The 26,952-nt window shown below is 41.0% G+C and overlaps 1 protein-coding gene across 2 annotated transcripts; it reads right to left on the bottom strand.

Annotated features, from left to right (window-relative positions):
* Positions 1 to 12,523: 12,523 nt before the first annotated feature.
* Positions 12,524 to 24,135, bottom strand: SLITRK6 (SLIT and NTRK like family member 6). 2 transcript variants are annotated; one of them, XM_061629367.1, is made up of 3 exons: positions 23,648 to 24,135; positions 20,975 to 21,098; positions 12,524 to 16,328 (listed from the first exon to the last, which is right to left on the bottom strand). In XM_061629367.1, exon 3 carries the CDS (start codon positions 16,316 to 16,318, stop codon positions 13,790 to 13,792), a length of 2,529 nt encoding a protein of 842 aa, XP_061485351.1. In that variant the 5' UTR covers positions 16,319 to 16,328; positions 20,975 to 21,098; positions 23,648 to 24,135; the 3' UTR covers positions 12,524 to 13,789. The 2 variants fall into 2 exon arrangements, with proteins under 2 accessions (XP_061485351.1, XP_061485350.1); XM_061629366.1 differs by lacking the exon at positions 20,975 to 21,098.
* Positions 24,136 to 26,952: the final 2,817 nt, after the last annotated feature.

Raw genomic sequence — 26,952 nt, 5'->3', positions numbered from 1 at the left:
TTAACCTCTTGCCTTCAGATTTGGTGGAGGATGCTGTCCCATAGCAGTGCTGAAATAAGATATGACAGCCAGTCCAGTCAATTTCTATATGTGGAATGAGATGTGTAGTCTTGTCCTTTGCCTCAGGGAGCAAAATGTCTTGAACTGGCTTTGGGAACAAGCTTCTTTCTGAATCTCTCTCACTGTTTCTTGATTGGGCAAAAAAAGCAGAGGGTTACTGAAGATGCTCAGAGTTAGTACAATTACGCAGAGTTTTCTCCTGTAATTTTAATCGTGGCAGGTGACTTGCCTCTTCCTTCATAGCCATTCTTTGCTCCCACTTCTATGAAGCTTTACTGGATTATTTTATTATTATTATTTAATTTTAAATATTAATAGACTGCCTTTCTGGACATCCAGTTCTGTTTCTTATAGCAGGTTGGACAAAAAGGGTGGACGGATAGACTGTTCATACAAAGAAGCATATTGTTCCCCAAAGCTCTTAAAGCTACAGGAAGGCCACATCTGAACCATATAGTAACAGCACTCTTATATCACTTTAACAGTCATGGCTTCCCCACAGTATCCAGGGAACTGTAGTTTGTGAAGGGTGCTGAGAGTTGTTAGGAGACAATCCCATTGCAATTCCAGGAGTTTCCTGGGAAGAGGGATTGATTGTTGAACCACTCTGAGATTTGTAGCTCTGTGAGGGGAATAGGGGTCTCCTAACAACTCATACCACCTTTAAGTAACAACCAGTCAAGACAGAGCTCTGCTTTGCTTAAGCAGCTGGGAGAGGGGACTGGGCAGACTAATTTCTTAAATGACCACTTACATCACCAAAAAAAAAAAGACAAAGGTTTGCATAAAATTTGTATATGATATTTTATATATAGAGATGCAAATGTAGAATCCATTACTATAATTTAAATAGACGAGTGTTCTCTGTAAAGTCTGGTACATAGCCACATCATTTTACTAGAGCATAATAGAACAGTGAGTCAGGAACTCCATTTTCCTTGCTTGGACTCTTCCCCTTTCCCAGCCTTCCTGCTTTTTAGGAAGTTCAAGGACTTGAATGATGAATGTTTTGGCTCTGGGAAATCCCCTTTGGACTCCTCAGTTAGATTTAAAACTCTGGTTTGAATGAAGTTTGAAACTTTGATCCCAGGCAGGTTGGCTACTTTTTTCTGCATAGTTACCAAGGCTTGGATTACTAACCCTGGGTGGGGTTAATATCATAATATCAGGGCTGATTTATCTTATTTACTGAGGTAGATAATTTTTCAAAGCATTAACTTTTGCTTCCATAGTTTGTATGGATTTTCCTCATTATTACACTAATAAATCAGATTTTTTTATTTATTTGTTTGAACTTAAAAACATTCCTGGCTGCATTAGTGTTAGATGAATATTGTGGTTAAGTGCTAGTGCTTTTTAACTGTGTTTTAGAATATTTTTCACTGTGCTTTAGAATGTTTTTAATTGTAAATGCATTTTTGGAATCTTTTTCACTGTTTTAGTATGATTTTCTTTTTCTTGTTAAATTGTTTTATTTATTTTTGTCACTCTGCACCCCCTGACTGATCTGGCAGGTTCCCAGCACCACCAGGCTCTGCCAACAGAAGCCTCCCACTGTGGCTGAGGTGCAGCACTGCCAGGACCCTGCTGGCGCAGCCAGGGGTCCACCAGAGATGGCCAGCCCGGTGGATAGAGAGCCAGTGGAAGCCCTCAAAATGGGACATTCTGAGGGTATGGAGGGAGAGGAACCACAGAGGGGGGACTTACGCAACTTTCAAGTCCCCCTCGGAGCACTCCCCCAGGTCTGGATCCCCATGATAATTCCGCCAGCTAATAGGCTAGCACAGTTGGGGCCACCCACCTGTCAATCACATGGTGTCATGATGACATTGCATGATGGGTGGATGGGGGAAGCCATCTGTTAACATCACTTGTGTTTCCCTTAAGTCTCATCAACTGGAGATTTAAAATTTCCCCCTTTCCTCTTGAACTCCTTGATCATGGAGACTTAAGAGTAGCGTGGGGAGACATGGAAAGGACTTTTAAGACTTTGAGAAAATGGGAGTTATGGAGCTGCCTTGAAGCTTTTGCAAAAGCCTCTTTGAATTAATTATTGTGTGTGTACTGCTGCAAAGGGCACTTTTGCACAGGCTTTAATACCTGCTCCACTAACGAATGGAGATTAAATCCTGCTGCCTTTGATGCATGATCTCATTTCCTACTGGGAACAGGATTGCACAGTCAAGGCAGGAATAAAACCTGTAACACCCCCCCCACACACACACTGATATAGATAGTGATATCAGCTGATGGATGGGTGGATGTGGTTTGGAGAAAATGGCCTTGGTGGCCAAATGGGACCCTCTGAGGGGCCATAATTGGCCCAGAGACCAGATGTTCCCCAACCCTGCACTAAAGGCAGATCTCCCTCCACTTCTTAGTTCAGCCAGGCCCTACCTTGCCACCTATTAATTGACTACTCAGAGCCCTGAGCTCTGATGTGACCTTTCACTTAATACTGGCAGACACCCACCTAGAGTCAAACATCTTCCTTTGGCAAGAAGGATAGATAATCACTCTCTCCTTTTGTTCAACTGGAAATATTTCTTCCAGTTATCACCCTAGTTTTTGTTTGTTTTTCTTTCTAAGACTATACCTGGTCTTCCATCTCAAAAGGCAGTGTAATTTGAGGAGAGCGATTGTTCTGGCAAACATTCAGCGTAACTGTTGGAACTCCTGGCTTCAGGTACTTGTCTTTGCTTGCATGCACACACACACCCCTTGCCTGGTAAAGCATTACCACAGCTGGGGAATGCCTCCTCTTTCTTCCTTATTTTAGTGTCACCTTAATGCTGATGACTGTCTCTCCACCTCCTTTTGATGTGTTTTCAGACAGATGGTAAGATACAATCAATATCTTACTCACCTTCCATCCCCTCTCCAAGTCTCCTCATTCTCTCTCTCTCTCTCTCTAGCTTTCCAGCTTCCACCACTTCAACCCCCTTCTTTCCCTTTGCATGCTAAAACTGTTGATTTGCTGCCACATTATCTACCTTTCTCTTTATCTCTCCCACTCCCCTTCCCTTCTGTGGCAATCTTCACCAATTTACCTTGCAATTGGTGATTAATTTTATTTTGTTGATAAAGCTATCCTTTTTGGGAAGGGCTTTAATCCTGTCTGTTACTCCCTCTTGAGTACCTTATGAAGGCTATCTGTTACTCAGACTAAGGCTGCATACACACTGTACATTTAAACACATGACTTCTTTCAAAGAATCCTGGGAACTGTAGTTTGTTAAGGGTACAGGGAACTGGAGCTCTGTCAGGGGTAAACTACAGTTGCCAGGATTCTTTCGGGTCAGTCATGTAAGTTATATGTGCTATCCTCATGTGTATTTTGGTAAATGTGCCAGTGTTTGTGACAGCGCCAACAGACTGTCCAGACTGGAGCAGAATACTGACAGGGCCACTGAGAGGAAAAGCTTTCCCAGCACTAAACCTCAATTCCCCTTCCCATGAATCCTTTGTGTTCCACATGACTGAACGGAAAAGAAGGTTTCCAATGTGCAGATAGTCATGTGTCCTGAGCAAGAGTGGTGACACATATGGCATCCTGAGGTCCTTGGAGGATGGGCAGAATAGAATATGTGAAATAAACTTTTTTATTAAATCCCCCCTTTTATTTTGCATAAATGAAACTTTTTACCACATACTGATTGAAACTTGGTTGGGGCTACCAGCTGCCTGGTAACATTCCCTTGGCCTTTTGTCTGCAGGTTGTCAATTCACCAAACTTGCCTCAGAGTTTACTCTGCTTAAGTAGCCTTATTCTTTATTATTACGAGAGGCATGTCTATGATAAATTAACACACACACACACACACATACCTGTGTCTATTTTGTTTTAGTTTCATTGGGTGTGGCTTGAAAGTTTCTTTCTTTACATGCAGATGCAAAAACTGTGGAGAAATTTGAGACGTTTGTGTTTAAACTGTTGCATACTCTCAGCTTTAATCATAGCTCAAAACAGTTTGCTAGGGGATATAGCTCATTCCCTAAGAAACAGAAATATGTCTTCCCTGTCGGACCAAAATTGGACAGACACATTATTTATAAAACAAACAAACAAGCTTTTAAACTGTGTGGTTGGATATATTCTGCTTCTCTTTTGACAGAAATAGGGGGAAATTGATCTAATGTGAATGGACCCAGACATTACATATTTTTCTTGTTTACAAACGTCTACCATTATATCTTTTTTGGTACAGTATCAGTAAAACAGAATGGTATCTCTCCCTACCCCTGCATCAAGCTTAACCCTATATCTTAGCTTGAAAATCAATTTTTTGATATTAACAAAGCAATCCTATACTTGAGATCAGCTAGTTCAGGGATCATAGGATATGGTGTCCATGGCGTGAGTGCTGAGTTGCTGAGCCTATGGCACCACATCCTGTGCTCTGTTGTATCAGTGAAGCAGTTTTCAATCAGGGTGGGGGTGTAGCTCTTTTTTTTTCATTTCCAGTGGACACAGTTGGAGTGAAATTCTGTGCACCAGGAACTAGCACTGGTGTAAAGTTCTGCAACATTCGACAATGACATGGTTATGATCTGGCAGAGTATAGGATAGTTATTTATTTATTTAGTTAGTTATTCAAAATATTTGTATACTGCAATTTCATTAAAAAAATCAAAGTGGCTTACAACAATTATTATACAATAAAAACCACATGCAAATTAAAAGAGATCACCAGCTGATCTGTTTTGCAATAGGTGGAGGTGTTTCTCCCATGCAGCTGGTGCCATAAGGGACACTGCATAAGCTGCCCTACTGCCAAGTGTCTCTCCGAGGCACAGGAGCCACTCACCTAGTAAGTGCTTTCTTGCAGCCATGGATTACTGGCACCTCTGACTGGGTCTTGAACCTGGTATTAGGAGAAGGCAAATGTCTCATGATGTGTCTGATTTGGTGAATGCAATGTGGCTTTCGGTCCTGGGAGTTGATTGCTTCTCCCCTGCACTGGCTTTTGATTCAGTTCTGGGACTAATTCAAGGTGCCCAATTCAAGGCCTACACAACTCTGGACCTCACTACCTAATGGAGTACCTCCTTCTGTATAACCTTACCCATACCCTAAGTAGATCCTCCGTGGCGCAGAGTGGTAAGTGGCAGTAATGCAGCCGAAAGCTCTGCTCACGGCGGGGGTTCGATTCCAATGGAAGGAGGATGTCGAATCTCCAGTAAAAGGGGTTGAGGTCCACTCAGCCTTCCATCCATCCATGGTCGGTAAAATGAGTACCTGGCATATGCTGGGGGGTAAAGAAAGGCCAGGGATGGAACTGGCAATCCCACCCCATATATACAGTCTGCCTAGTAAACGTCGCAAGACGTCACCCTAAGAGTTGGAAACGACTCCCACTACAAGTGCGGGGACACCTTTACCTTTACCTTTATACCCTAAGTAGGGATGGGATCCACTGACTGGTGCCACTTCAAAAGCATTCTGTCAACCAGACAGGTGCCGATATTTATTCCTCTTTCTCCTCTGTTACTTTTATCAGTCTGATTTTTTTTCTTCCCCAAAATAGTGATATAAGTATCGTTGTTTCCAAGAAAAGTGGCTTTCCCCCACCTATTGCCTCCATCTCCTCCACGGTGACTGAGGCTGGTCAGTATTCATGTTGGCAAGCAGAGACTGGCTGTTTTCTTTTTTGAAAAGGAAAGGAAAGCAGCTTTTGGTGTTCCCCATCCCCCACCTCCTCCTCAGCAAACCTAGAGAGTCCTTAAAGTGGGTGAGACTCTCTAGGCTTTCCTTCTAATCTCTGTAGTGTTACACATTAAATGCTTAAAAGGCAAGCCTAGAGAGTCTCACTCACATTAAGGACCTCTAGAGTGTCTCCAGGCTTGCCTTTTAATCTCGATTAGGCTTTGCTTGCTTCCTCTCCACTTGGATCTTGGATTATTTGAGGGGAGAGGATGGCAGAGAGAGAGAGAGAGAGAGAGAGAGAGATGTACTACTGTGCTGTCTGTGAGTAAAGTCAAGAAAAGAACAAAAATTCAGTGTCAGGGGAAAACTGTTGAAGTTCAGAAAAACCAGATGCTAAACTGTATTCAGCAGAATTCTCACCCATCCCTAATTCTAAGTCTTCATTTTTTTTGCTGTTCTGCTACTAATTCGGTTGTGATTTTATCCACTCTGTTTATGTTGATTGTATTTTTGGTTTGTAACTTTTAAGATTGTACCCCTCCCTGAAATCATGCACTGATGAAGGGTGAGGTAAAACTATTTTAAAATACCTAAATAAGATCATCTCAGTTTGCCCATTCAAACTGAAGCTCATAGGGTTGCCATGAGAGAGAGCGCCTTTTCAGAGGTTCCCCACTCTCCCCAGCTATGGAATCTCTCTCTGTGGAAGACTGAACCACCCACGTTGCTCTTTTTTCAGTGCCAGTTAAAGACTTTTGTGTTCTCCCAGACCTTTTAAGTTCTAGTTCTAAGTCCCCATGATACAGTGCATGTTTTTAAATGTATATATTTGGGAGCTGTTTTAGTTCTATGCTGTATATAGTATTTTATTGTACTGCTTTTGTATTTCGGTTTTATGCTGGTTGAAGTTGTTTTATTATCTGTTTATTTGTATGATACCTAGAGAATTTATTTTATGAGGGATTTCATAAATACAAAAACAAACAAGCACATAAATGTATTTTGCCTGACATGACTAGTTTGGCCAGGCATGCAAAAAGGGAGCTGGAAGCATTTTCCTCCTTTACCCTGGTGTGACTTGAACCCTCACCTGCAGCTTCCCAGCCTCCAGCCCTATACAGTCAGTCACAGATGGAAGATTCTGATGTTGTGCGTCTGTGCAAGTCGACCGTAACTAGCATGGCTAGTAGCCACTGATAGCTTTTTCTCCATGAAATATACTGTATTTCATGCATATATTGTCAGGGTGCAGGGTTGGGGTCCTGGGGATTCAGAAGAACTGGAGGGAAGGGAGGGGGTCACTTCGCCAGAGTGGAGTGAAGACGAAGCAGAGGAAATTCCAGAGATAGAGTTGCCTAGCAATGGGGACCTTGAAGGCTTCACAGTTTTAGAGCCTTCCCTTGAAGTTCCCACGCCTCCTCCTCTCCGAAGTTCAGAACAGAAGGGGGAAGAGGGAGGGCCGCCCAAGACAGAGAGAAGTGAAGAAAAAACGCAAGACAGTTTAAAACCTGCCCCCCCTTTCCCCCATACCAGAGTCGGAGACTTCAGAAGAGGAGGGGCCCGTGCTTCCCCCGTCGCCGCGTACTCGAAGACAGTTGAAAAGACAAGAAAGGAGGGGGGGAAGGAGGGTGGTGACTGAGGGGACGTTGAGGCGGAGTGAAAGACTTCGTGCCCATTTGGCCCCTTCTTAAGAGACAGGCGGGAAAGCAGTTCCTTGCTCTGTCAACTCTCTTTCTACGTCGCAGGACCTGTATCTCTGTGTTGCTTCATGAGAAGGCGCAGTCTCTGTTTGGATATTACCTTAATAAAAACTGAATTGCTTTCAACCACCAGTCTGATTCCTGAGTCCCATCCTGGGCCTGACATATATGAATGTACAGTGGCTGCTTGGCAAGAAAGGCTTTCCCTCCCTGTATGGGCCTTCACTGCTGCATCTCCCTCTGCATTATTGGGCCATTTGCATGCCTGGTGAAGCATAATGACTAGTTATTCATATAACATCTCTCAGTCACTCACAAGAGGCCCTTAGGCAAACATCTTGGGCTCCATACCACCATATACTGACTGGCCTATCTTAAAGGGTTCTTGTAAGATAATGTATGTGAAGCAGAGTGCTTGACATGGGCTATACATATGCTGAGTCTTGTTATTACATAGCATAGTTTTGTGCTAGATCCTGTCCCTTTCCTAAACTCAAAAGCCGAACCCAAACAGCAAGAAAGGAAAAGGGACTCAAAGTGCTCTTCATTATCCAGCAGGCATCACATGTTCTTTGAATGGCTCCTATAGCAGCCAGTGCAGAAGAGCATTTAACCTGGACTACTTCTGCATACAGTAGCAACGCAGCAGAAACTGTAGTTGTTTCAAAGTATGCTTCTTGCATACCACATTGCTCAGCTACATCTTTCCAGAAGGACAAAACCGCTGCTTGAGTTACATTTACAAGATAAATCTGGAAGGGACTTTGTGTGACCAGAGTGTGTCCTGGAAAGAAGTGTTGATGTGGCTTGCCTGAATAGTGTGAGAGAGTACTCTGTAGTGGTGCATGCTACTTTAAACATGAATTGTGAATACGGTTCATTTAGGAACCAAATGCTATAAAAATGTTGATCACTCTCAAAATCATGCCTCTAATTTTTAACAATTTCCGTGGATCAAAGTTTGGGCCAATGAGCCCAGGTTGCAGACAGATTTGTGGGATCTAACTCACATGGTCATTGTAGGATTTGGTGTAGCCAGGTAGTGGGGTTTAGTTGGTATAAGCTGGGATCAGCCAAAGGCAAGTAAAAGGGCTAGTCGAAATAGGAACTGGCAGCACACCATGAAGGCATGATTGACCAAGGAAACAAATGGTTCTGCTCCAGGCAACCAATGGGATCAAGAGCAGGAACTTGAGGTGGATAAGCCCAAGACTGAGACATCAGGATAGGTAGCAAATTTCAAACAGGCAGACAGGGTAACAAATTGCCATTTCCCAGAAGACGTACACAGTGCCATCTGTCTTCCTTTAGTTGAAAGCCTACTTTCTCCATGAAGGCTTTGACTTAACACTTTAATCCTCACCCCCAGCTGAAACAAAATTCCCAAATCACTCAAAATGCCCAAGAGTTGCATTTCCTTGCATTCATCCTTGGGTATTGCTTGTATTACCCTTGCCTCTCCATTTCTTCTGATGTCTCTCCCACTACTGCTGTCCAAATAAATCAGGAATTGGGAACCTGTGGCCCTCCAGATGTTTTTGGACTACAACAATGGGGAAGGACCATAGCTCAGTGGCAGAGTATCTGCCTTGTATGCAGAAGGTCCCAAATTCAATCCCAATGGAATTTCCAGGTAGGACTGGAAGAGACCTCTGCCTGAAACCCTAGAGAGCTGCTGTGAGTCAGTGTAGAGAATACTGAGTTGATGCACCAATGGTCTGACTAAGTATAAGGCAGCTTCCTTTGTTCCTCACTTCCCCCCGCCTTTGCCAATTGCCATGCTCTCTAGGGCTGATTAGAGTTGGAGTTCAATGACATCTAGAGGGCCACACATTTCCCATTTCTATCAACTTATATTGTGAATTTGTTGAGGTAGATACTTGACTTTTGTTTGTTTCCAAGTAAAATGCCACATACCGTGAGACCACACGTAAATAAGAACTAAAGCCCCTTTATCAGGTTTTCCTTTAAACACAGTTCCAAAACTGACCAGACATGGGACAGGGAGTAATTTAGCTTTGGCACCAGTGATGCCTAAGATACTATCCAAAAGGTGTCCCTGAGGTGTTATATATAGCCCTGACGAACTATATGTGCAAACGAAGATGGATGTATTGATGGTTATTGCATTGTCAGTGTGAGCTGATAAGGAGTTTTAAATTTTTGTCGTTCTTCCTGTTTTGTTTAGCTGGTATTTTTTCCCTCCTTTTCTTTTTCTTTAATAAACTTGCAATTAAAACCAATTATTAATACTAAGATGCCAGAGATAGCCACATGAAAACATGTGCACCTCTAGTATATTAGTGCTGCATACATTTTTGGAAGGCCTAGACCAGTAATCTTCAACCTCAGGTGCCCAGATCCTGGATTACAACTCCCATCATCTTTAACCATTGGCAAAGCTGGCTGGGGATGATGGGAGCTGGAGTCCAACAACTTCTGGGAACCCATGGTTGAAGCACACTGATCTAGACATTTCATTTGTTGTGGGAATTAGCATGTCTGCTACCCTCCCCATGTGGTGTAGTTTAGAGCTGTAAGTCATGTTGTATTTGCCACAGGGTGCCACCACATGTCCACTTGATCCTGATGGCAGCTACTATTAAGATGGAGCTGGGGATGGGGAATTCACCATGATATGGCCCCAGTTCATTTGATGATTCCACTAAACGATAAGTGGCATGTGTGTATGAGAGAAAGAGACTTGCTATGGGAATGCCAGTCCTTATGATAAATGTAACTAGTTTTATCCAGACAAGCTCTCAAGTGTTAGAAAGTAAGATTACCTGGACATTTGATTTGGCCAATGGAAAAAATAAATGTTTGTTGCACATAGTAACAGCAAGCCAAAAGCACTTCTACATCGTTGTAAATATGTTATCTGTACAAGCCCTTAAAAGATACTGTGAATGGGATTCAGTCTTAACCCTGTAAGTTTACATAATAATAGATATCATCGGCTCAGAGAGTATCCTTAGGAGCTCCTTATGCATTAATGGTGAGGTGGAGGTGACTAGTATTGGAGGGGAGGGCATCCAAGCCAACATAGTATTAATCAGGAATATGTGTGTAGTCTTTAAAATAAATTAGACCTGCAAGACATGAAAAACAGTGTGTGTGTTCTTGTGTGCATAGATGCAATAAAAAGGTACCACATTCCTATAGCATTCCAGGATGTTCAGTGGGAGGCAGCACAATGCTCTCTTTACAGCTTCCTGTCTGCCACACTTCCTAAAATGTCTCTGAAGTGACGTGCTGGGGCCAAAGATTTCCAAGAAACTGGAGGGAGTATTTTCACCCAGCATTAATGTTATAAAATCCTAAATTGGTTTTAACAGAAGGAAGTCCTACTGTGTTCAGTGTTACTTTTCTGCTGGTCAATACATTCATGCAATGAACTATAGATCTTATTCGGAGGAAATTAGCATTGAATTCAATAGGTCTTCCTAAAAAACCCATGTCCATTATTAACTATATTGCTAATACATTAAGAACTACAGCTTATTATTTAACACCACCACCATCATCAGACAGTTAATTTTGCTAAACTGATTTACTAAGAAAACAAGTAAATAATACCAAAACCAGCATCCTTGTAGCAGGTTCTTCTTTCTCCTGGTGAAACATATCAAAGTACTCATCATGTAAAATGACAGGACATGCGCATCTCCACGGCTATGCTTGCACGTTTCTTGTGGCCACTGGTGTATCTCATTTTGAATACAGCACATTGACAGTGTCCCATATAAAAAGCATTTCTAAATATTGAAAAAGAACCCACAGAGATGTGTGTGTGTGTTTGTGCGTGCTATTTCAGTGGCAGCCCCAAGATAACACAGCAGGTGTTCCGACTCTTATCGCATTACCATAAAAGGGTGCTCTCCGTGTTTATCCTTAGGAAGCCATTGTTTTCTCCATATTCATTCTTGGGAGCCTATAGTTTTGACTGCAAAAACAATGATCCAATGCAATTATTAAGATGGTAGTTCAATCAAGCAGCTGGGCCACAATCTCAAGTTTTCTGAATGACATTGTAGCATTGTGCCAATTGACACAAATGAAATATCTGGTGCAAACACTTCCTTTTCTTTGCTCCCAGAGAGGCTGTTTCTTTAGAAGGTCAAGACATTGCAGAGAAATCAACATCTTTGCCAGTTGCTATGTAAGCAAAACTCTGGAAGCTTAATTAAGACTTTTACAAAAAAATTAAATGTATCAGAATCTTGCAGGCAACTCTTACTTTTTTAAAAAATGGCTCTTAAAGTATTTATGGCTGAATTGATTTAACAATGCATTTTTAAGTATATATCCATTCAGCCTTAAATTGTTACGAGCTAGAAGTGGGGGTGAAAGTATCCATCAAAGTGCTGCTGTTTTACAAAAGACTAGCTTGAACAGGAGGGGAAATGCAGGTCAGATTAACAATTTGGCACTGTGTGCGTAATACATGGACACTGAACTGCCTTCTTGCACCCAGAACAAGATGCTTCTGTATGCATGGCGATGGATAGAAGCCTCCCCTTTCATTTCCAAAGAGGTCTGAACTTGTGCATGCTGGCCTTGCCAATGTCTTTTTATTTAAAAAGAGAACTTTTTAGGGGGAAAAGGCTTTTAAAAAAACATTCATTGTCATCTTTTTATTTATGAGAAGTTCTTTGATTTGCTTGAAAGGCACCCAATAATAATAATAATAATAATAGTAATTGTGAACTGAAAAAGATACAAACTGTACAGAATAAATAGTTCATATAAACTTAACTAGGCTTTGTAGTAAAATAAAACTGCTGTGTTTCATATCACCTTCATCAGGAGCATCTTAGAAATACATCCCATGGATGTATACAGAATATCTATTGGGCTGCTTGCAATATTTTTTTAGGTTTACTCCTAAAAGGTTTAAAAGTTTCTTTTAAAAATTATTTTAAGTGTGCACCTAAAAATGCAGATTGAGAATGCAACAAATGGGTGTCAAAAAGACAGAACTGACTGCATCTCCTTGTTGAGTCCACACTCAGCAGGAAACCAAGGATAGATGCAGTGTAATGTCTGAAACAGCCTGGCAACATGCTTTCATGTAAGCATGCTTAAGCTTGCAGACTTAATGTGTAGAGCCCAGTTTAAATGGGATGTTAGATATTTTTTAAAAAATAGCATCATATTTAAACTTAGTCACTAGCAACTATGTGTGCAGCATTAGCACATTACATCGGCACATACCCAGGATCCTGGATCTTGGTGTGCTAATGTTATATGTATAGATTCCAGTGATTCAATTTAAATCAAGATACTAGCTGCAAACCTCACACATGTAGATTTTCTTTTAAAAAACCCCATGCCTGATGTCACTTTCAAACCAGACCTATTACTTAGCCTGAGAAATGCTCTTTTGCTACATAACGGTGGCAAATGTGAAGTATTTACACAGACACACAAATAAGTTTTCATTGCTTATGTGTGTTCTTATTTGCATGTGACATTTAACTGACCACAGTGAATTGATTTTTTCCCTCTGAAATACAATAATAACAGGAGCCAATCATTAAATAATAATCATAAAAAATAGCTCATTGATTTACTTATATATTTACAATAAATTCTCAGTAGCTTTCCAAATTTCCCCAGATATAAGTGTCAAACCAATGGGGCACAGGAATCTATAGCAGCATTATACTGAAGATTGTCCAAAAAGTGATTAAAGTTGCCTGCCAGGGAAAGTAGCAAAAAGGCTTTGTTTATGTCTTTTAAAATTCCTGGATAAAGCATGTATATAGCTTTCCCCTTCCATCCTCATATTCTAACAGGTTTTCTGATAAATAATATTCCAAATAAAAGGTATTTAAATACTGGCAGACCTGGAGTGTGTACAATTGAATATCTTTTTTAAAAAAAGATCATATAATTTCTCTTATGTTCATTATGTGGCAATGTCATGTGCAATTTGTGGACAATGTTCATACATGTGGACTAATCCCTAACCAATATACACTAGCATCTTGGAACTAGGTATACAGGTGCTTTTTTAACGAAAATATGGTGTAGATCCAGAGAAAAGAATGAAATTGAAGTAACAAATGCTTCAAGCTTTTTTTTCTTTACTTAAGCGAAAGAATGAGGGATGGCCAGGCAGGTCTAGAGGAATATGGCAATTGAATTTCCTCCCAGAATCCAGTCACTCAAAGTTCACATTTAATGTGGGGATGAGACATAGAGCCTGCAAAGTTTCCCATGGCTTCACACAGTTATCCCTGAGTTTCTTATCGCTCGGATTACTGCTGTGCTTAAAGTTCTGATTGATGACACATTATTATAAGGCACTTTTATTTACAAGTTCTGAGTTAAGATAGATACGAGTTTTTGATTTAGTCCCTCAAAAGGGTCTTTTTTATGTTTGCTGTTCCAAGACCTCCAGGTAATCGGGTTCAGCGTGGAGGTTGGCCTTCAGCTCAAAGTATTCATTTTTAGTCTGTTCTAGTAAAACTTTTCTTGGCCTGGAGTACATGAGTGTCTCCATCAGCTTTAGCTCTTCATGAGCTCCTGGATAGTGTACTTCCATATCAGGGTGTAGCTGGGCAATGTTTTTCCGTAGATACTCAGTTATCCCTAGTTGTTGAAGTTCTCTTTCTTTCTCAAGAATGTTCCTGTACAAAGAGCTGGCATCCTGGAAGGGCAGGAACTCAGCTGATTGGTCCTTAGCTTTATATTTGACATTTGACCCAGTCAAAGGAGAGGAGTGCTCTCTCTCTAAGAGGCCTCTGTGGAGATGTTTGGAATCATTCACATCCTTGTCATTCATCTCCCGTTGATGGTCTGCAAATTTGGGGCTGAAAGATGGGCTTCGATAAACTTGAACCATGGGGCTGATCATACGCTGTTCGTACAAGGTTGTGGCTGGGTGCTCAGTTGTGTGGTGTGTTGTTTTGTGACCATACATACTGTATTGAAGCTGTACTGGGCTATTGTCTCGCATCTGTTCATCTGCCTGTTTCTTTTTATACCTTCTCCGTCGATGTAGAACAAGGACGATGATACCAGCTGCACAAAAAATGATAGTTATAAAGACAATCAAAAGCCCCAGGATTAAAACAGAAAGAGGGATGGCATCGGTAAGTGATCGCAGAATAGTGTCTGGTGTATTGGTGGTGGTTGGTGACGTGGTGATGATTATGAAGCTAGCATGAGTTGGGGCAACTGGGCTGTTTGTTAAGCCAGGACATAACATGTCAGTATTCAGAGACTTTAGTTTCTTTTTAGCTAAATGCCTTGGAGATGTACAGAAAATGTCACCAGTCATTGTATTTCTATTCAGTTTTTGTATCCATTGCTGCAGCCCAACTGAGTCACAAGTACAGTCCCAAGGGTTGTCTTCCAGCTCAAGTTGTACTAGTAGATCCAGATCATCTAAGATATTCCCTACAGGCAAATGTGCAAACTGGTTGGTTTTCAGATTTAGCCTAGCTAGAGGAACTCCAGAAAAAATATGGGGTGGCAAAGTCTGTAGATGGTTATTATTTAAATAGAGAACTTTAAGTTTGGGCATGGGATGAAATGTCCCTGGTAAAACCTCCTTGATGGCATTATATTCAAGATACAAATACTCAAGGCGCTGCAGGCCTAAAAATAAATTACGATTTAGCTTGGTGAGATGATTGCCATTGAGATATAATTTCTGCAATCTGGTGAGATTGATAAAAGATCCTTCTTCTAAGATTTCGATACGATTGTTTCCTAAGTGAAGCAAGTCTAGACTGCCATAGTCAACGAGGTCTGATTTCAGTAATGTCTGGATTATATTTCCAGCTAGAATAAGCTTTTTAGGATTTGGAGGAGGAGGCCCTAAATCTGACAAGCTTTCAATGTTTTGTTCCTGGCATTGCATCAAAATCCCTGAAAGAATATTGCTGGTGCACTGACAAGGGACAGGACAATATATTCCAGGAAGCAGAGTAGCTGGCTTTGTTACATGAAGTAACAAACCAGATTCCTTGGTAGGAGCTTTAAAAATAGGGATTACCTTGGTTGAGTAGTGACTCTCACTTATTGATGTGGTAACTACCAATGGCAATGAACCTGATGGGGCATCAAGATCATTTGTAGGGTGAGTGGGACAGAGCGATTCTTTTTTTAATCTACTTAAAATGCTTCCTTTCAAAATGGGAGGGCTGTGACATACAACATCACCTATTATGGACTGAGGAGGCATGTTTTCTAACCAAGCCTTCAGCTCCACTAGGTCGCAATTACAGATCCACTTGTTATCTTCCAACTGAAGGTCTAGAATTCTACCAATATGTTCTAAAAAACCAACGTAAGGAAGAGTCTGAAGCTGGTTCCCACGCAGATCCAAGTGAGTTAATGGCACAAAGCGAAATACATTGGAAGGGAGAAACTCAATGGCATTGTCATTTAAAATGAGCACCTTTAGCCTGTTGAGCTTGCTGAAGGCACTTGGTTCAATTATTGTGATGAAGTTGTTGTCTGCTTGAAGGAATTCCAGGTTTTCCAGCCCATGGAATGTGTCCTCTTTAAGTACTTCTAAAGAATTGTGATTGATATGAAGTTGCTTAAGGAGACTCAGCCCATTAAATGCTCCTGGTTCAATGTCGAGAATATAGTTAAATCCAAGATGGAGTGAGAGAGCGTTGATAAAGCTGGAGAAATCATTCACATGCAACATGGTCAAACTGTTGTTGAGAAGACTAAGGTGGAAAGGCCGGGATGGTGGAACATGTACTTGAGATAACTCCTTGATGCCTCTTTCTTCACAGTTTATAATGAAGATGCCATCCTTTTCATCGCAAGAACATAACATGTCACAAGAACCAGTGGTTGAAGGTAAAGCTAGTTTGGACTGAAGTACATCGCAAGCAACTCCCATCAGACTTAGTGTAAGTATCCAGAGCTTCATGGTCATCCAACAGCTTCTGCAAAATACAATACATATATATACTTCATTTTGTTTTTTAAAAAATATAACTTCAACATTGGAAATGTTGAAATTTCCCCACCACCAAGCATGCTTCAATATACGAAACATCCTCTGAAGGAACAACTCCTAGCAATTACAGATTATAGCAATTCTCTAAGGTAAGAATGGGCAACTGGTGAACCATGGAATGCATCCAGTTCCCAGATAAATTTGCCCATTCCTTAAAAGCAACATTTCTGGGCAGCACCATGTTTTCTCCATATTCGGTAAGCCACTTTCTTTTGCTAAAGTGGGGTAGTTAATCTTCACACACCTATTATGAATGGGTGTTGGTGTAAAGAGCTATTACATATTCCTGGTTCCTTGGGAACTGTTGGAAGTGGGGCAAGAGCAACTCCTGTTTTGTTCTTTTGTCTATGTTCCAGAAGAGAGTTAAAGTTAGGGTCCTTCAGATGGATAGGCTTGATTACCTTTACCTATGATGCTCTGACTGACTTCCTTCCAATGCTAGACTGATCCATCTTAAGGGAAGCTTACCTGCCCCTCCTCCTTCCACCCTTTCTTCTCTTCTCCAACTGTCTGAGAGAGAGGAGACACCTTTGACTTTGCTCTCTCTCCTAGCTATGGGGGCAACTCCCAAGCCTGGGCGTTGTGCCTCCAACATAGTTATTTAGCTAGAACTAGGTATGCCTTTCTATCTACTATGTATTTCTATAAATAAAGTAGCTTTTCTTATTTTACTAAGTCTTAAGTCTCAGTGATCTCAATGCAGGGTAAAAGCCTGCTTTCTTAGGTAAACGCACACACACTGGCACACACGCATTTCAGACCGCTGTTACTCTCAGCTTAACAAATATACAAAATGTACACAACAACAGGAACAACCATAGTTCTTCCTTGCAGAGTGTCTGCATGACCTAAGCAGCAGGGTCATATACAGTACATATCCTTCAGGCTTAAGAAATTGGCTCCTCTGTGGAAACGAAGGGTTGTATTTTCCCACTTAACAGAGGCATATGTCTGAGAATTGAAAACCTGCAGCACAGATGGATCACAGAAATGTATTATTTATTTAATTCAGTGCAAGAAATGCATTTGGAAACTGAATCAAAAAGACAAGGAAATGCTGTTCCCAACACAGTCAAAGTAAATTCCAAACTTTTGAATGGTTAAATCCTTTAAACTTTTTAGGATAGTAACCACTGAGTAGTAAAGTTATATTTGTAGAAGTTAAGGCAAAGAAGGGGAAAAATTACAGAAAAGAAGCTTTATATGAACACCTCAATCTTGCATGGATTCATTTCACGACAGAGTGCCCCCCGATTATCTCTCAGTGGAGATTTACAATTAATTAAGTATTGTGGATTTATTAAATTGGTATCTTGCTATACCTCCACTCTGCACCTGACAAGGCTTTAAGGTTCCATTATCTTTTGCAGCTCGCAGACTGTTGCAGCGTGTGCCAGTAATGTTAGCATCCAAAATTGTAAGAGAGAAGTCCTTGACATAAGTCCTTGCCAGGCCACACTTGCCCCATGGCAAGGTGTCTGCAGAAAGTCCTGTCTTAGTTAAAGAACTGGTTCTGTGTGTCCAGTCTCAGTGCGGGTTGCCATTCTATTCACTACCAATTACAACAGTGGTGCCCTCTGAATGTTTTTAAGACTACAGCTCTCATCAGCATTCCCAGTAGTCAGGGATGATGAGACCTGTAGTCCAACATCTCATCTGAAGGATACCACATGAGTTTTCTGCTAAGATGAGATGTGCATATCAGAAATCATTTCTTGTATAGTTCAAATTGTCTAAATATAAAACACAAGTCACCTAGAAGGCAGAGATACAAATACAGGTATATGTCTGACACTCACAGTGCAATCCTATACATGTCTACTCAGAAGTAAGTCTCAGGAAATCATTCCCTATAATTATCTCCCATTTGTGAAAGTAAGGGATGAACACTGTTCCTTAAGTAGCCAAAATGGCACCATCCACCACCAAGAGGAAAGCATTAATAAGCTTGGGAAAAACTCAAGGTTTGCAGTACAGAAGTACAAAAAAAGGGGAACCACAAAATAGCCCAAAGAGGACTGAGCCTGTTCCAGTATTCATGGAACATGGAATCAGGTGGAAATGAAAACCAAGAAAGGAGAGGATGGAATTGGTCAGCTGACTAGAAAGAAGCGACTGGTGAAGGTGTGGCTGTGTTAGCCTAAGAGACATCTGAACTCTGCTGATCAGTTGGCAGACAGGCCACAGATACTACTGAGCGATAAGGCACGGAGAATGGAAAGTAGACAGCAATATTCCCGTGTCTCTTCCTCAATTTCTTTTCCCACATTCTTCTCTTCCTCCTCCAAGAGAAATGAGCATAAGAGGATGGAGGACAGGACACACAAATAAAAAAAAGTATGAAGAGAACCATCACATTGTTTTGGTAGGTAATTTCCAGCTGAAGATGTTTGCCTGAGGCAAAGGACGATGCAACCTCCCCATTCCATATACAAAAGCCAACTGGACTGGCAGATGAAACTAACTTCAGTGCTGGTGACATGAAAGCATTCTTCACTGCACCTGAGACAGCAACCTAGTTTAGGTATAGCCAAGACAGGTCATGTAGCATATATTTATTATTTAATTTTTATCCCACCCTTCCTCCCAGCAGGAGCCCAGAGCGGCAAACAAAAGCACTAAAAAACACTTTAAAACATCATAAAAACAGACTTTAAAATACATTAAAACAAAACATCTTTAAAAACATTTTTAAAAAAGCTTTGAAGACATCTTAAAAAAGAAAAAAGTTAAAAACATGGTTTTTTTAAAGGTTTAAAAACATACTAAAACAGCAATTCCAACACAGATGCAGACTGGGATATACAGTCCTGTCCTCCCAACAGACAAGGAACAGTCAGAGGAGTGAGATGTTTTGGAATAACAACCAAGGAGCTGTTGTTGCTGCTTCCCTCCCCCAGCACCTGCTGCCTGAGGCAGTTGCCACACTTTGCCTAATGGCCAGGCCAGTTTGGTAGTCCATGTTGAGAGTTGTTTTTAAAATGTCCCAAGGAATGGGAGTGAGAGCTGCCCATAGAAATTAATGGAGAAATCCAAGCTGACATTGGGGATCAGTGTGTCCACACACAAGGCTCTCTGACCCCCCCCCAAAAAAAAAGTAGCAGGAAAGAGAAGAGTTCCTGCTCTTTCTAGCTCTGTTCTTACTTAATGTGAAACTTTTCTGGTAATGCAAATTCCTTAGCAAATGCAGTTTGTTGTCACCATACTCCCACTGCGCTTGGGAGACAGTGTTATATGATAGCCATGCAGTGTAGTTCACACTGAATAGTGCAGATCAGGCTCTGCATTATTTACAACAATCCTACAGGGTTGTCCAGAGGCATTCGACCTCCTCTTACATTAGCAGTTGGACTGAATCGAAACAGTAGTGTACACTGCAGAGAGTAGCTTATGCTGCAGAGTTATCCAGTGCTTCTATCCTCATGCTGCAGTTGGGGGGTCATGGAGTAAACAAAACCTGCTGTGTAATTCATTGCTATATCCCTAATGCACACTGGGGGTGGGGAGGGCGAACTATGCTGAAAGACAGTAGCTTGCAGAAGTCCTGCAATGCAGCCCATTTGTTAATAATACAGGTCAGAGGTAGAGATGGGTCTGAGGCTGGTTTGGATTCCCAGTCAACATTCTCCCATACTTCTCAGATTGCAGCAAAGGTCAATCAACTTAAATTGCCCCCTCAGACTTCCTCCTAGGCCAAATTACTTCCAGAAGCTTCATGCTTTATTGGCAGGCATGCTGGTTAACTGCACTGCCAAATGTTCAAAAACTTAAACCAATTAATAAAATTTTGCACATGAAGAAAGATCCAAGTTACAGCAGGGACACAGGTCTTTGACGTCCCCCCTCCCAGCCACATGCTCAGGTAACACATGCACATCAGGGACACACTGCAACATTATGTTGCAGGGCCCTACTAGTCTTTAATTTAAAGCACCATCTCTGATTTCTGTCCTCCAACTGTTTGTGTGTATTGACATTTTAGATACATCTGGGACAATATGAATGAGAAGAAAGTTGACAAAGATGAAACAAGCAAGCTGTAAAGACGGTATGGTTCTGGACCAGTTTGGCATTGGCATTCACATTATCAATTCCACTCCATGAATATGGCACAAAACTCCTACATCTATGTGGCTGATATTGACTATACAATGCAAAATGTATGTTATCTTTAAAGGGACATGGTTTTAGAAATGACCTAGTGAGCAACATGTCCTATTAGATTTAGCATGTTTAAATGTTGGAAATTAACAGTCATGTGAATGTGATTCTTTTAATAAAGTTTAACTTATGATTGCAGATTCATTACTTGTCCGCACGTGTTTATCCGCATGAGTATCTCCCTCAGTTTCACATGCGGTCATTGTCTGCTTGCAATGTATTAAGCATGTAAATAGTTCCATATTTTTCAAGTGAAGAGTTCCTACTTTGGAAGGGATGATTTGAAACACATTTTGCAACACAAAAAATCTTTGTAGACTGCTTATTATAAGGCATGCAGCAATAGTCAGCATGCAGTGCAATCCTGTACATTTTTACTTAGAAGTGAGTGGCACTGATCTTGAGGCTTACCTCCAAGCAAGTGCACATGGAATTGCAGCTTCAGCTTCTCTGAAGTGGTGCTATCAATGTCAATGAAGCTAGTCCATTCTATGAGGCTAAAGGGTTGCAGCTTTGACTGATGACATCCAATTTGCTTGAAGATAACATGCAAACAGAAAAAGGTGTTTTATGTGGAAGTTGAACTTTATCTTTCTTCTTCAAAGCATTTGTGTGTTGACATGTATACACAAGCACAGAATTTGGACCATGTGTGCTAGAATCATGTCTTCAATCACTGTGAAGTCTTCTGTTGCTTCTCTGCATTTATTTGGGTAATTCATACCATTCAGTAAGGAGATTTTGCAACATATTTTCACAAAATTTAAACTAATTCTGCTTCAGAAAGGCATATTGCTGAATTCAGTTGTAAAGTACCTTGAAGAATCTTGGAGAGAACAGTGGGAAAAACTATTGCCCAAGTCCTAGCTTACAAGCATCTGGCTGGCCACTGGGAATGAAGATGGTTGCAATCCTAAACCCAGTTACCTGGGAATAAGCCTCACTGAACTCAAGAAAACTTACTTCTGAATATATATGTATAGCAGTCCTCCGTAGATGGACCAGGGCTTTTTATATTCTTAAATTAGGCTACAATAATTAAAGGTATACGTAGGTGTAAGTCCTTTTTCGCTCAGTGGAACTTACTTCCAAGTAAACATGTACAGGATCAGGCTGTTAATCTGTTGGCAGCAATGTTGATTGTTAGTAGGAAATCTATTATTAAGCATAAGCTTCGGTACATAGGCATTTAGCCAGCAAGCATGGATGTGCGTCATATTGGTTCCATAGCTATCAGTGGCACTCACAGTGCAATCCTATACGAGCCTACTCAGAAGTAAGCCCCATTGATCAGCAGGGTTTATTCCCATGTAAGTGTATATAGCATTGCAGAGTCAGCTGTCTTAAACAAAAGAATCCTAGCTTTACCAATCCTTAGAATGGGCCTACAAGAGTGGTGATGGATTGTTGTTTTCCAATAAAGGGACAAATACATGTAAGTTTTGGAACAAACAAAAGAAGGTCCCCTGTTGTAATCTCAGGAGTGTAAATAGCTGGTTATAGTTAACTTGAATACCCTCTCTCACCCTGCCGACTTATGAGCAAGACCCTTGCTTCCAAAGTATTTAGATGAACACCAGCCATTAAAACAGAAAGTACTTCCTTTTAATACCCAAGGCTTTGTTTCTGATAACCTAATTTCACAAATAAAGCTTCTTGTAAACACTTGTCTGCTGCAAAGTGACTGGATCATTAATTCAACTTCTATTTTCTCTTAAGGGTTCTTCTGCTAAGCATTCCAAAAGTACTTGTTCCCATGCCCTTGGGCAAAATTAAGAGGCATAAATCAACATGCATTAATTTAAAGTGCATGTTGCATCGAAGGACACTTTACATATATTTCTGAAGATGAAAGCCTTCCACATTCAATTCTGAAACACAAATGTTTAAGACTGTTTGCAACCACTTAGAAAGCATTCCCCTCTTAATCACTGTCATACTTTGGCTGGGTTAGCTACAATAAGTCAGTCTCTCTCTTACACACACATTCTGTTTCTCTTCCTCTGCAGAAAGATGCTTGGAGCTTCTGTCTAGCAATGGAAGACCTCAACTCACTATATTTTAGATTTTGGTCTTCCCATTCATCCACCTCATCCTCTACCTTCCAAAGCTTTGGTAGTAAAACAGTTGTAAAAAGAATCCTATTTTTGGCTATTTTTAAATTTCATTTTAAAACTTCTACCCATCAAACGGGGCTCCAATCCCACAGGGCTGCTAACCTTGTATTATAAATATAAATGAATGTGAAAATATTCCAAATGATGTGAGATTATATATTTTTTAATATCACCAGTTACAGATATTAACTGATTACAGATACAAATTACCCTTTATTTTACTTGCTTGGTTGAAACATTACATTCATCATGTTTTATTTCCATCGTTTTTTTCCTAAACTACCTTCAGTAAATGGTTTCATTTTGAGCATGGAGGGAGAGGGAGTTTGGGTAAACCTAGGAAACAGCAGAGGTTTTTTTCCTACTTGGTAGATTTTGCACAAATGTTGCATTTTCAGGAGTACTGACTAATGAGTGTTCCTAAGGCAAAGTTTCCATACATGAGAGGCAATAAATCCATCTGTTTTAAACAAAAATATCAAATACCTTTCTTGTTTCAATTAACGTTTATACAGTTGTTGGAAAGTGGAGAGTGATGGAAGTACAAAGCCTCAGGTTAAGGAATAATCATATGAATATCTAACAGGCTCTGTACTCCTTTGTCAAATTCTGCAGGCAATTATAGCTTACTGTAAACTCTCAAAAGAAATCTGTGCCGGGTTTTTTGGGGGGAGCGGGGGTGTAAAGTCCTTTTCCTATGTCTCAGGTGCCACTTTTTAAACCTCGGCTTCCCCGCCAACTAATTCCTTTGAAGACTCTCCCATGCACAAGACATCCCCAGGACCCACGCAAGACTTGAGGTGTCATTCTGTAAGTTTAGAGCAAATATGTACAACTACAATCTGCTAACTGAAAAGAGGGGTGTCAAACAGGGTAGATGGGCTGGGGGCATTAAGAGAGAATCGGTACCTAAGGTGATCAAAAAGCTGGATATACTTCGGTTAATTCCTCGGTGAAAGTGTCTTACCTGTGCAGCAGCTACACCCACTGACACAGCCGGGAATGCACAGAGGCGCTGTTCAAATATAATCCTTTTCCTTGCTATCCCCAAAACGAGCACTTTCCGCTTCCCTGTCTTCTGGGTTAAGGTTTCTCTGTGCAGGAATCTCAAGTGTAGCTGCAGTTCCTTGAAGTTAAAATCCTGGATCCAAAGCAGGACAGATCATTTGACTGAGAGAGAGAGAGAGATCTTGAGAGAGGCGGGAAGACGACGCCAGGGCGAAAAAGAGCGCACTACACCATCCTGTAAACAGTTGTCCCTTTTCCTCAATTAAAATTCACAGCAGACTTCCCAGCTAGGCTGACTTTCTGCACGTAGTTAACCATTTGCGAGCTTCGGGATGCAGTAAATAAACCAGACGCTCAGCAGGACTTCAGCTGATCGCTCCTGGGATTGCAAGGATCTATATTTTTAGGATCCAAGCGGCTGCGATACACACACACACTCCCTCCCCTTTTAGTCTTTCTTGTTAGCTCAGTTTGTTATTAGTCAGATTGCCAGAGGCGGGGAGGGTAGTAGGCGTAAATAAAGAGACTTCTTGGCTTTTGACTCAGCCTTTAAGCCCTTCCCCATCGCAGAGCGTCAATCTGCCAGTGTCATTTAGTACAAGATGCATTCAGCTCCACCTTAGGAAAACTCAGCTCCTCCTTCTCCTCCTGCAAATTATCTCACCTTCTCCTCCTCCTCCTCTTCCTTCCCCCTCCTACTTCTTAACCATAACCCCCTCAGAAAAAAACAAACAAACCCAAGCTCCTGAAGGTAAAAACTCATTCTATAATCTGAAGCAAAATATATAGTCATTTCTCGGAGGAATGAATCGCTTGTCAGCATTTATGTGGCCTTATCAATTACAAATACTGCTTCTTGTTGCAGTTTTGTTCCAGAAGTCTGTTGCAAATGCCCAACAAACACTAAGAACCCAGAGACTCACATCCAGTCATCCATTAGAGTTTTAAAATAAATGAAGATGAGAGACCTTATCTCTGGAATTGTCAGTAGACAGAAGGGTTTTGTCAAAGTGTGCTAAGTGGTCCAGCTGATGCTGCCCTCTGGTTCCATCATCTGGGTTGTTTAATGTGTGTGTGTATGTGTAGTTTCATGGTTTGGACTGCAGCAATGATGGTTTTTCTATAGGCAGGCTGTGTAAGTGTTCTCCAAAAAATCCCCCAGTGCCCTGTACTAGAGAAAGTATCAGCTTGATTTCTTATTGACTGCTTTCCAAATGTTAGCATAACCAGCTTGCTTTAATGCACTGGTGGTGGCAGCATTCAGCCATTGATGAAGGAGGAGGAGGAGGAAAACAATAACTAGATCTTTAATTTTCTGTGCAGTTTTAATCTCTGACATCCTGTAGTGCTGTGCCTATAAGTAGTACCAAGGACACCTTACTTCTTAGTAGAAGCCCCACTTCCCAAACACTCAATAGGCATTGTGAGAACATAAAATCTGCACCTATAGAAGAAGAGTGTGTTAAAAATAGAATAAAGAGGACAAATGCAGAAACACAGTGGGTTCTGTTTATGTCAGATGGACTGCAACCTATTCTGGACACAAGATGTAGGCAAATAACTTGCTAGTGCTTGGGGAAAAAACACAATAGCAGTTAAATGCTTTCTGTTCTCAAAGAAACAAAGTATTCAAATATAAAACTGGGTTCTCTCATTATGCCAGCAGCATGGGAGCTCTCGCTGCTCAACAGTTTCTTGCATCAATAGAAATACATGTGAAGTTCTGGAACTCATGCTTTGCCTCCTCTCCGTGACAGCGTCATCAACTCTCCAGAAACTATGGTTACACTGGTCTGGGGAGGAGCCACAAATCCCCCACCTTCCTTGTGACACCAATGTGCTCTGAATGTTAGCATGGATGTTTGTACAAGCGCAGTGCTGCAGACTTGTGTGAGATCTTGCTGGGGTAGTTAATTGGCATTTTCTTCAACATGTTTGCTGGAGCAGAGAGTTTGCCCTGTGGCCCTAAGCATGTGTCCTCCAAGGTAAGTCCCATTGTGTTCAATGGGACTTGCTTCCTAGTAAGTGTGTTTAGGACTGCAGCCTTAATTTCAGATATATTGAGCAATATCAGGGATGTCAACAGGATTTCTTGGGCCCGGTATGTAGATTGGTTCTCATATATTCTCACCACCACCTCATTTTATAGCAATTTATTGGCAAGAACTGCTGCTTATATATTACCAATATAAATAGTTATTTTGAATCCACAGTCTTGATTTAAAATGTATTCACTACTAGGCAAAAAACTGTTATGGTTTAAGAATGTACCTACAGCCAACAGATATTTCTATCACACTTTAAAAAGTAGGAAAATTAGGCAGCTATAGTTAATGCACCAGGGGAGCAGGAGACCTGACCTCCTCTCTGAGATATTGTACTGCCCTACAAATTTGTCAAAATGCAAACACAATTTGGGTTGGTCTATCACAGTCCAATCCAATTCCTGTGTAGCTTGGAAGAATTTGGTAACGTGCCTCTGAGCATATGGTGCGTGGTGGCAACACCTGCCATCTCCAAAGATGGAGAATTATGTTTGTTGGTGTTCTTCTTACTTTGCTTCTTTCCTGTGTTACTACTGTTTCTACAGAGAATCTAACCTAGAAAATTATATTTCTCTCATTATTCATCCTAGAAATCTGTCATATTTATTTTTATTAACGTCAAATACCTGATGGAACACCTCTCCCGACATGAACCCACCTGTATATTATGCTCAACAGCAAAAGCCCTCCTCCGGGTGCCTACTCTGAGGGAAGCTTGGAGGATGGCAACAAGGGAGAGGGCTTTCTCAGTGGTAGCCCCCAAATTATGGAACGATTTGTCTGACGAGATGCACGTGGCACCAACACTGTTATCCTTTCAGCACCAGGTCAAGTCTTTCCTCTTCTCTCAGGCATTTTAGCATGTGTTTTTAAATTTTTATTTTGAAGTATTTTTAAATTTGTATATTTGTTTTTAATATTTTTAATTGTTGTAAACCACCCAGAGAGCTTCGGCTATAGGGCGGTATACAAATGTAATAAATAATAATAATAATAATATTTTTTATTGGTCAGTGTCATATGATGGTGAAGACAGCCTTTTGTGTTTCAAACTGGAGGTTATGTTCTATTTCTATTTTCGGTGCATTAACAGTTGAATCTGAAACTGCAGTTTGATGTAAAATCAGACTGATTATAATATGTTGCTACTTGCGGTAAGCAATAAATCAAGCTGTTGGGAAAAAAACTTGGCCTGCCCAGGATGCATGTGTTCAGCCTG

Source organism: Rhineura floridana, chromosome 5 (genome assembly GCF_030035675.1).
Source record: "Rhineura floridana isolate rRhiFlo1 chromosome 5, rRhiFlo1.hap2, whole genome shotgun sequence".
Lineage (NCBI taxonomy): Eukaryota > Metazoa > Chordata > Lepidosauria > Squamata > Rhineuridae > Rhineura > Rhineura floridana.
The sequence above is the reverse complement of the archived record's forward strand: the minus strand, read 5'-3'. Positions and strand labels throughout refer to the sequence as shown.

Coding starts and splice junctions, on each gene's coding strand:
- SLITRK6 (XM_061629367.1), bottom strand. CDS start 16,318: ATGACCATGAAGCTCTGGATACTTACACTAAGTCTGATGGGAGTTGCT.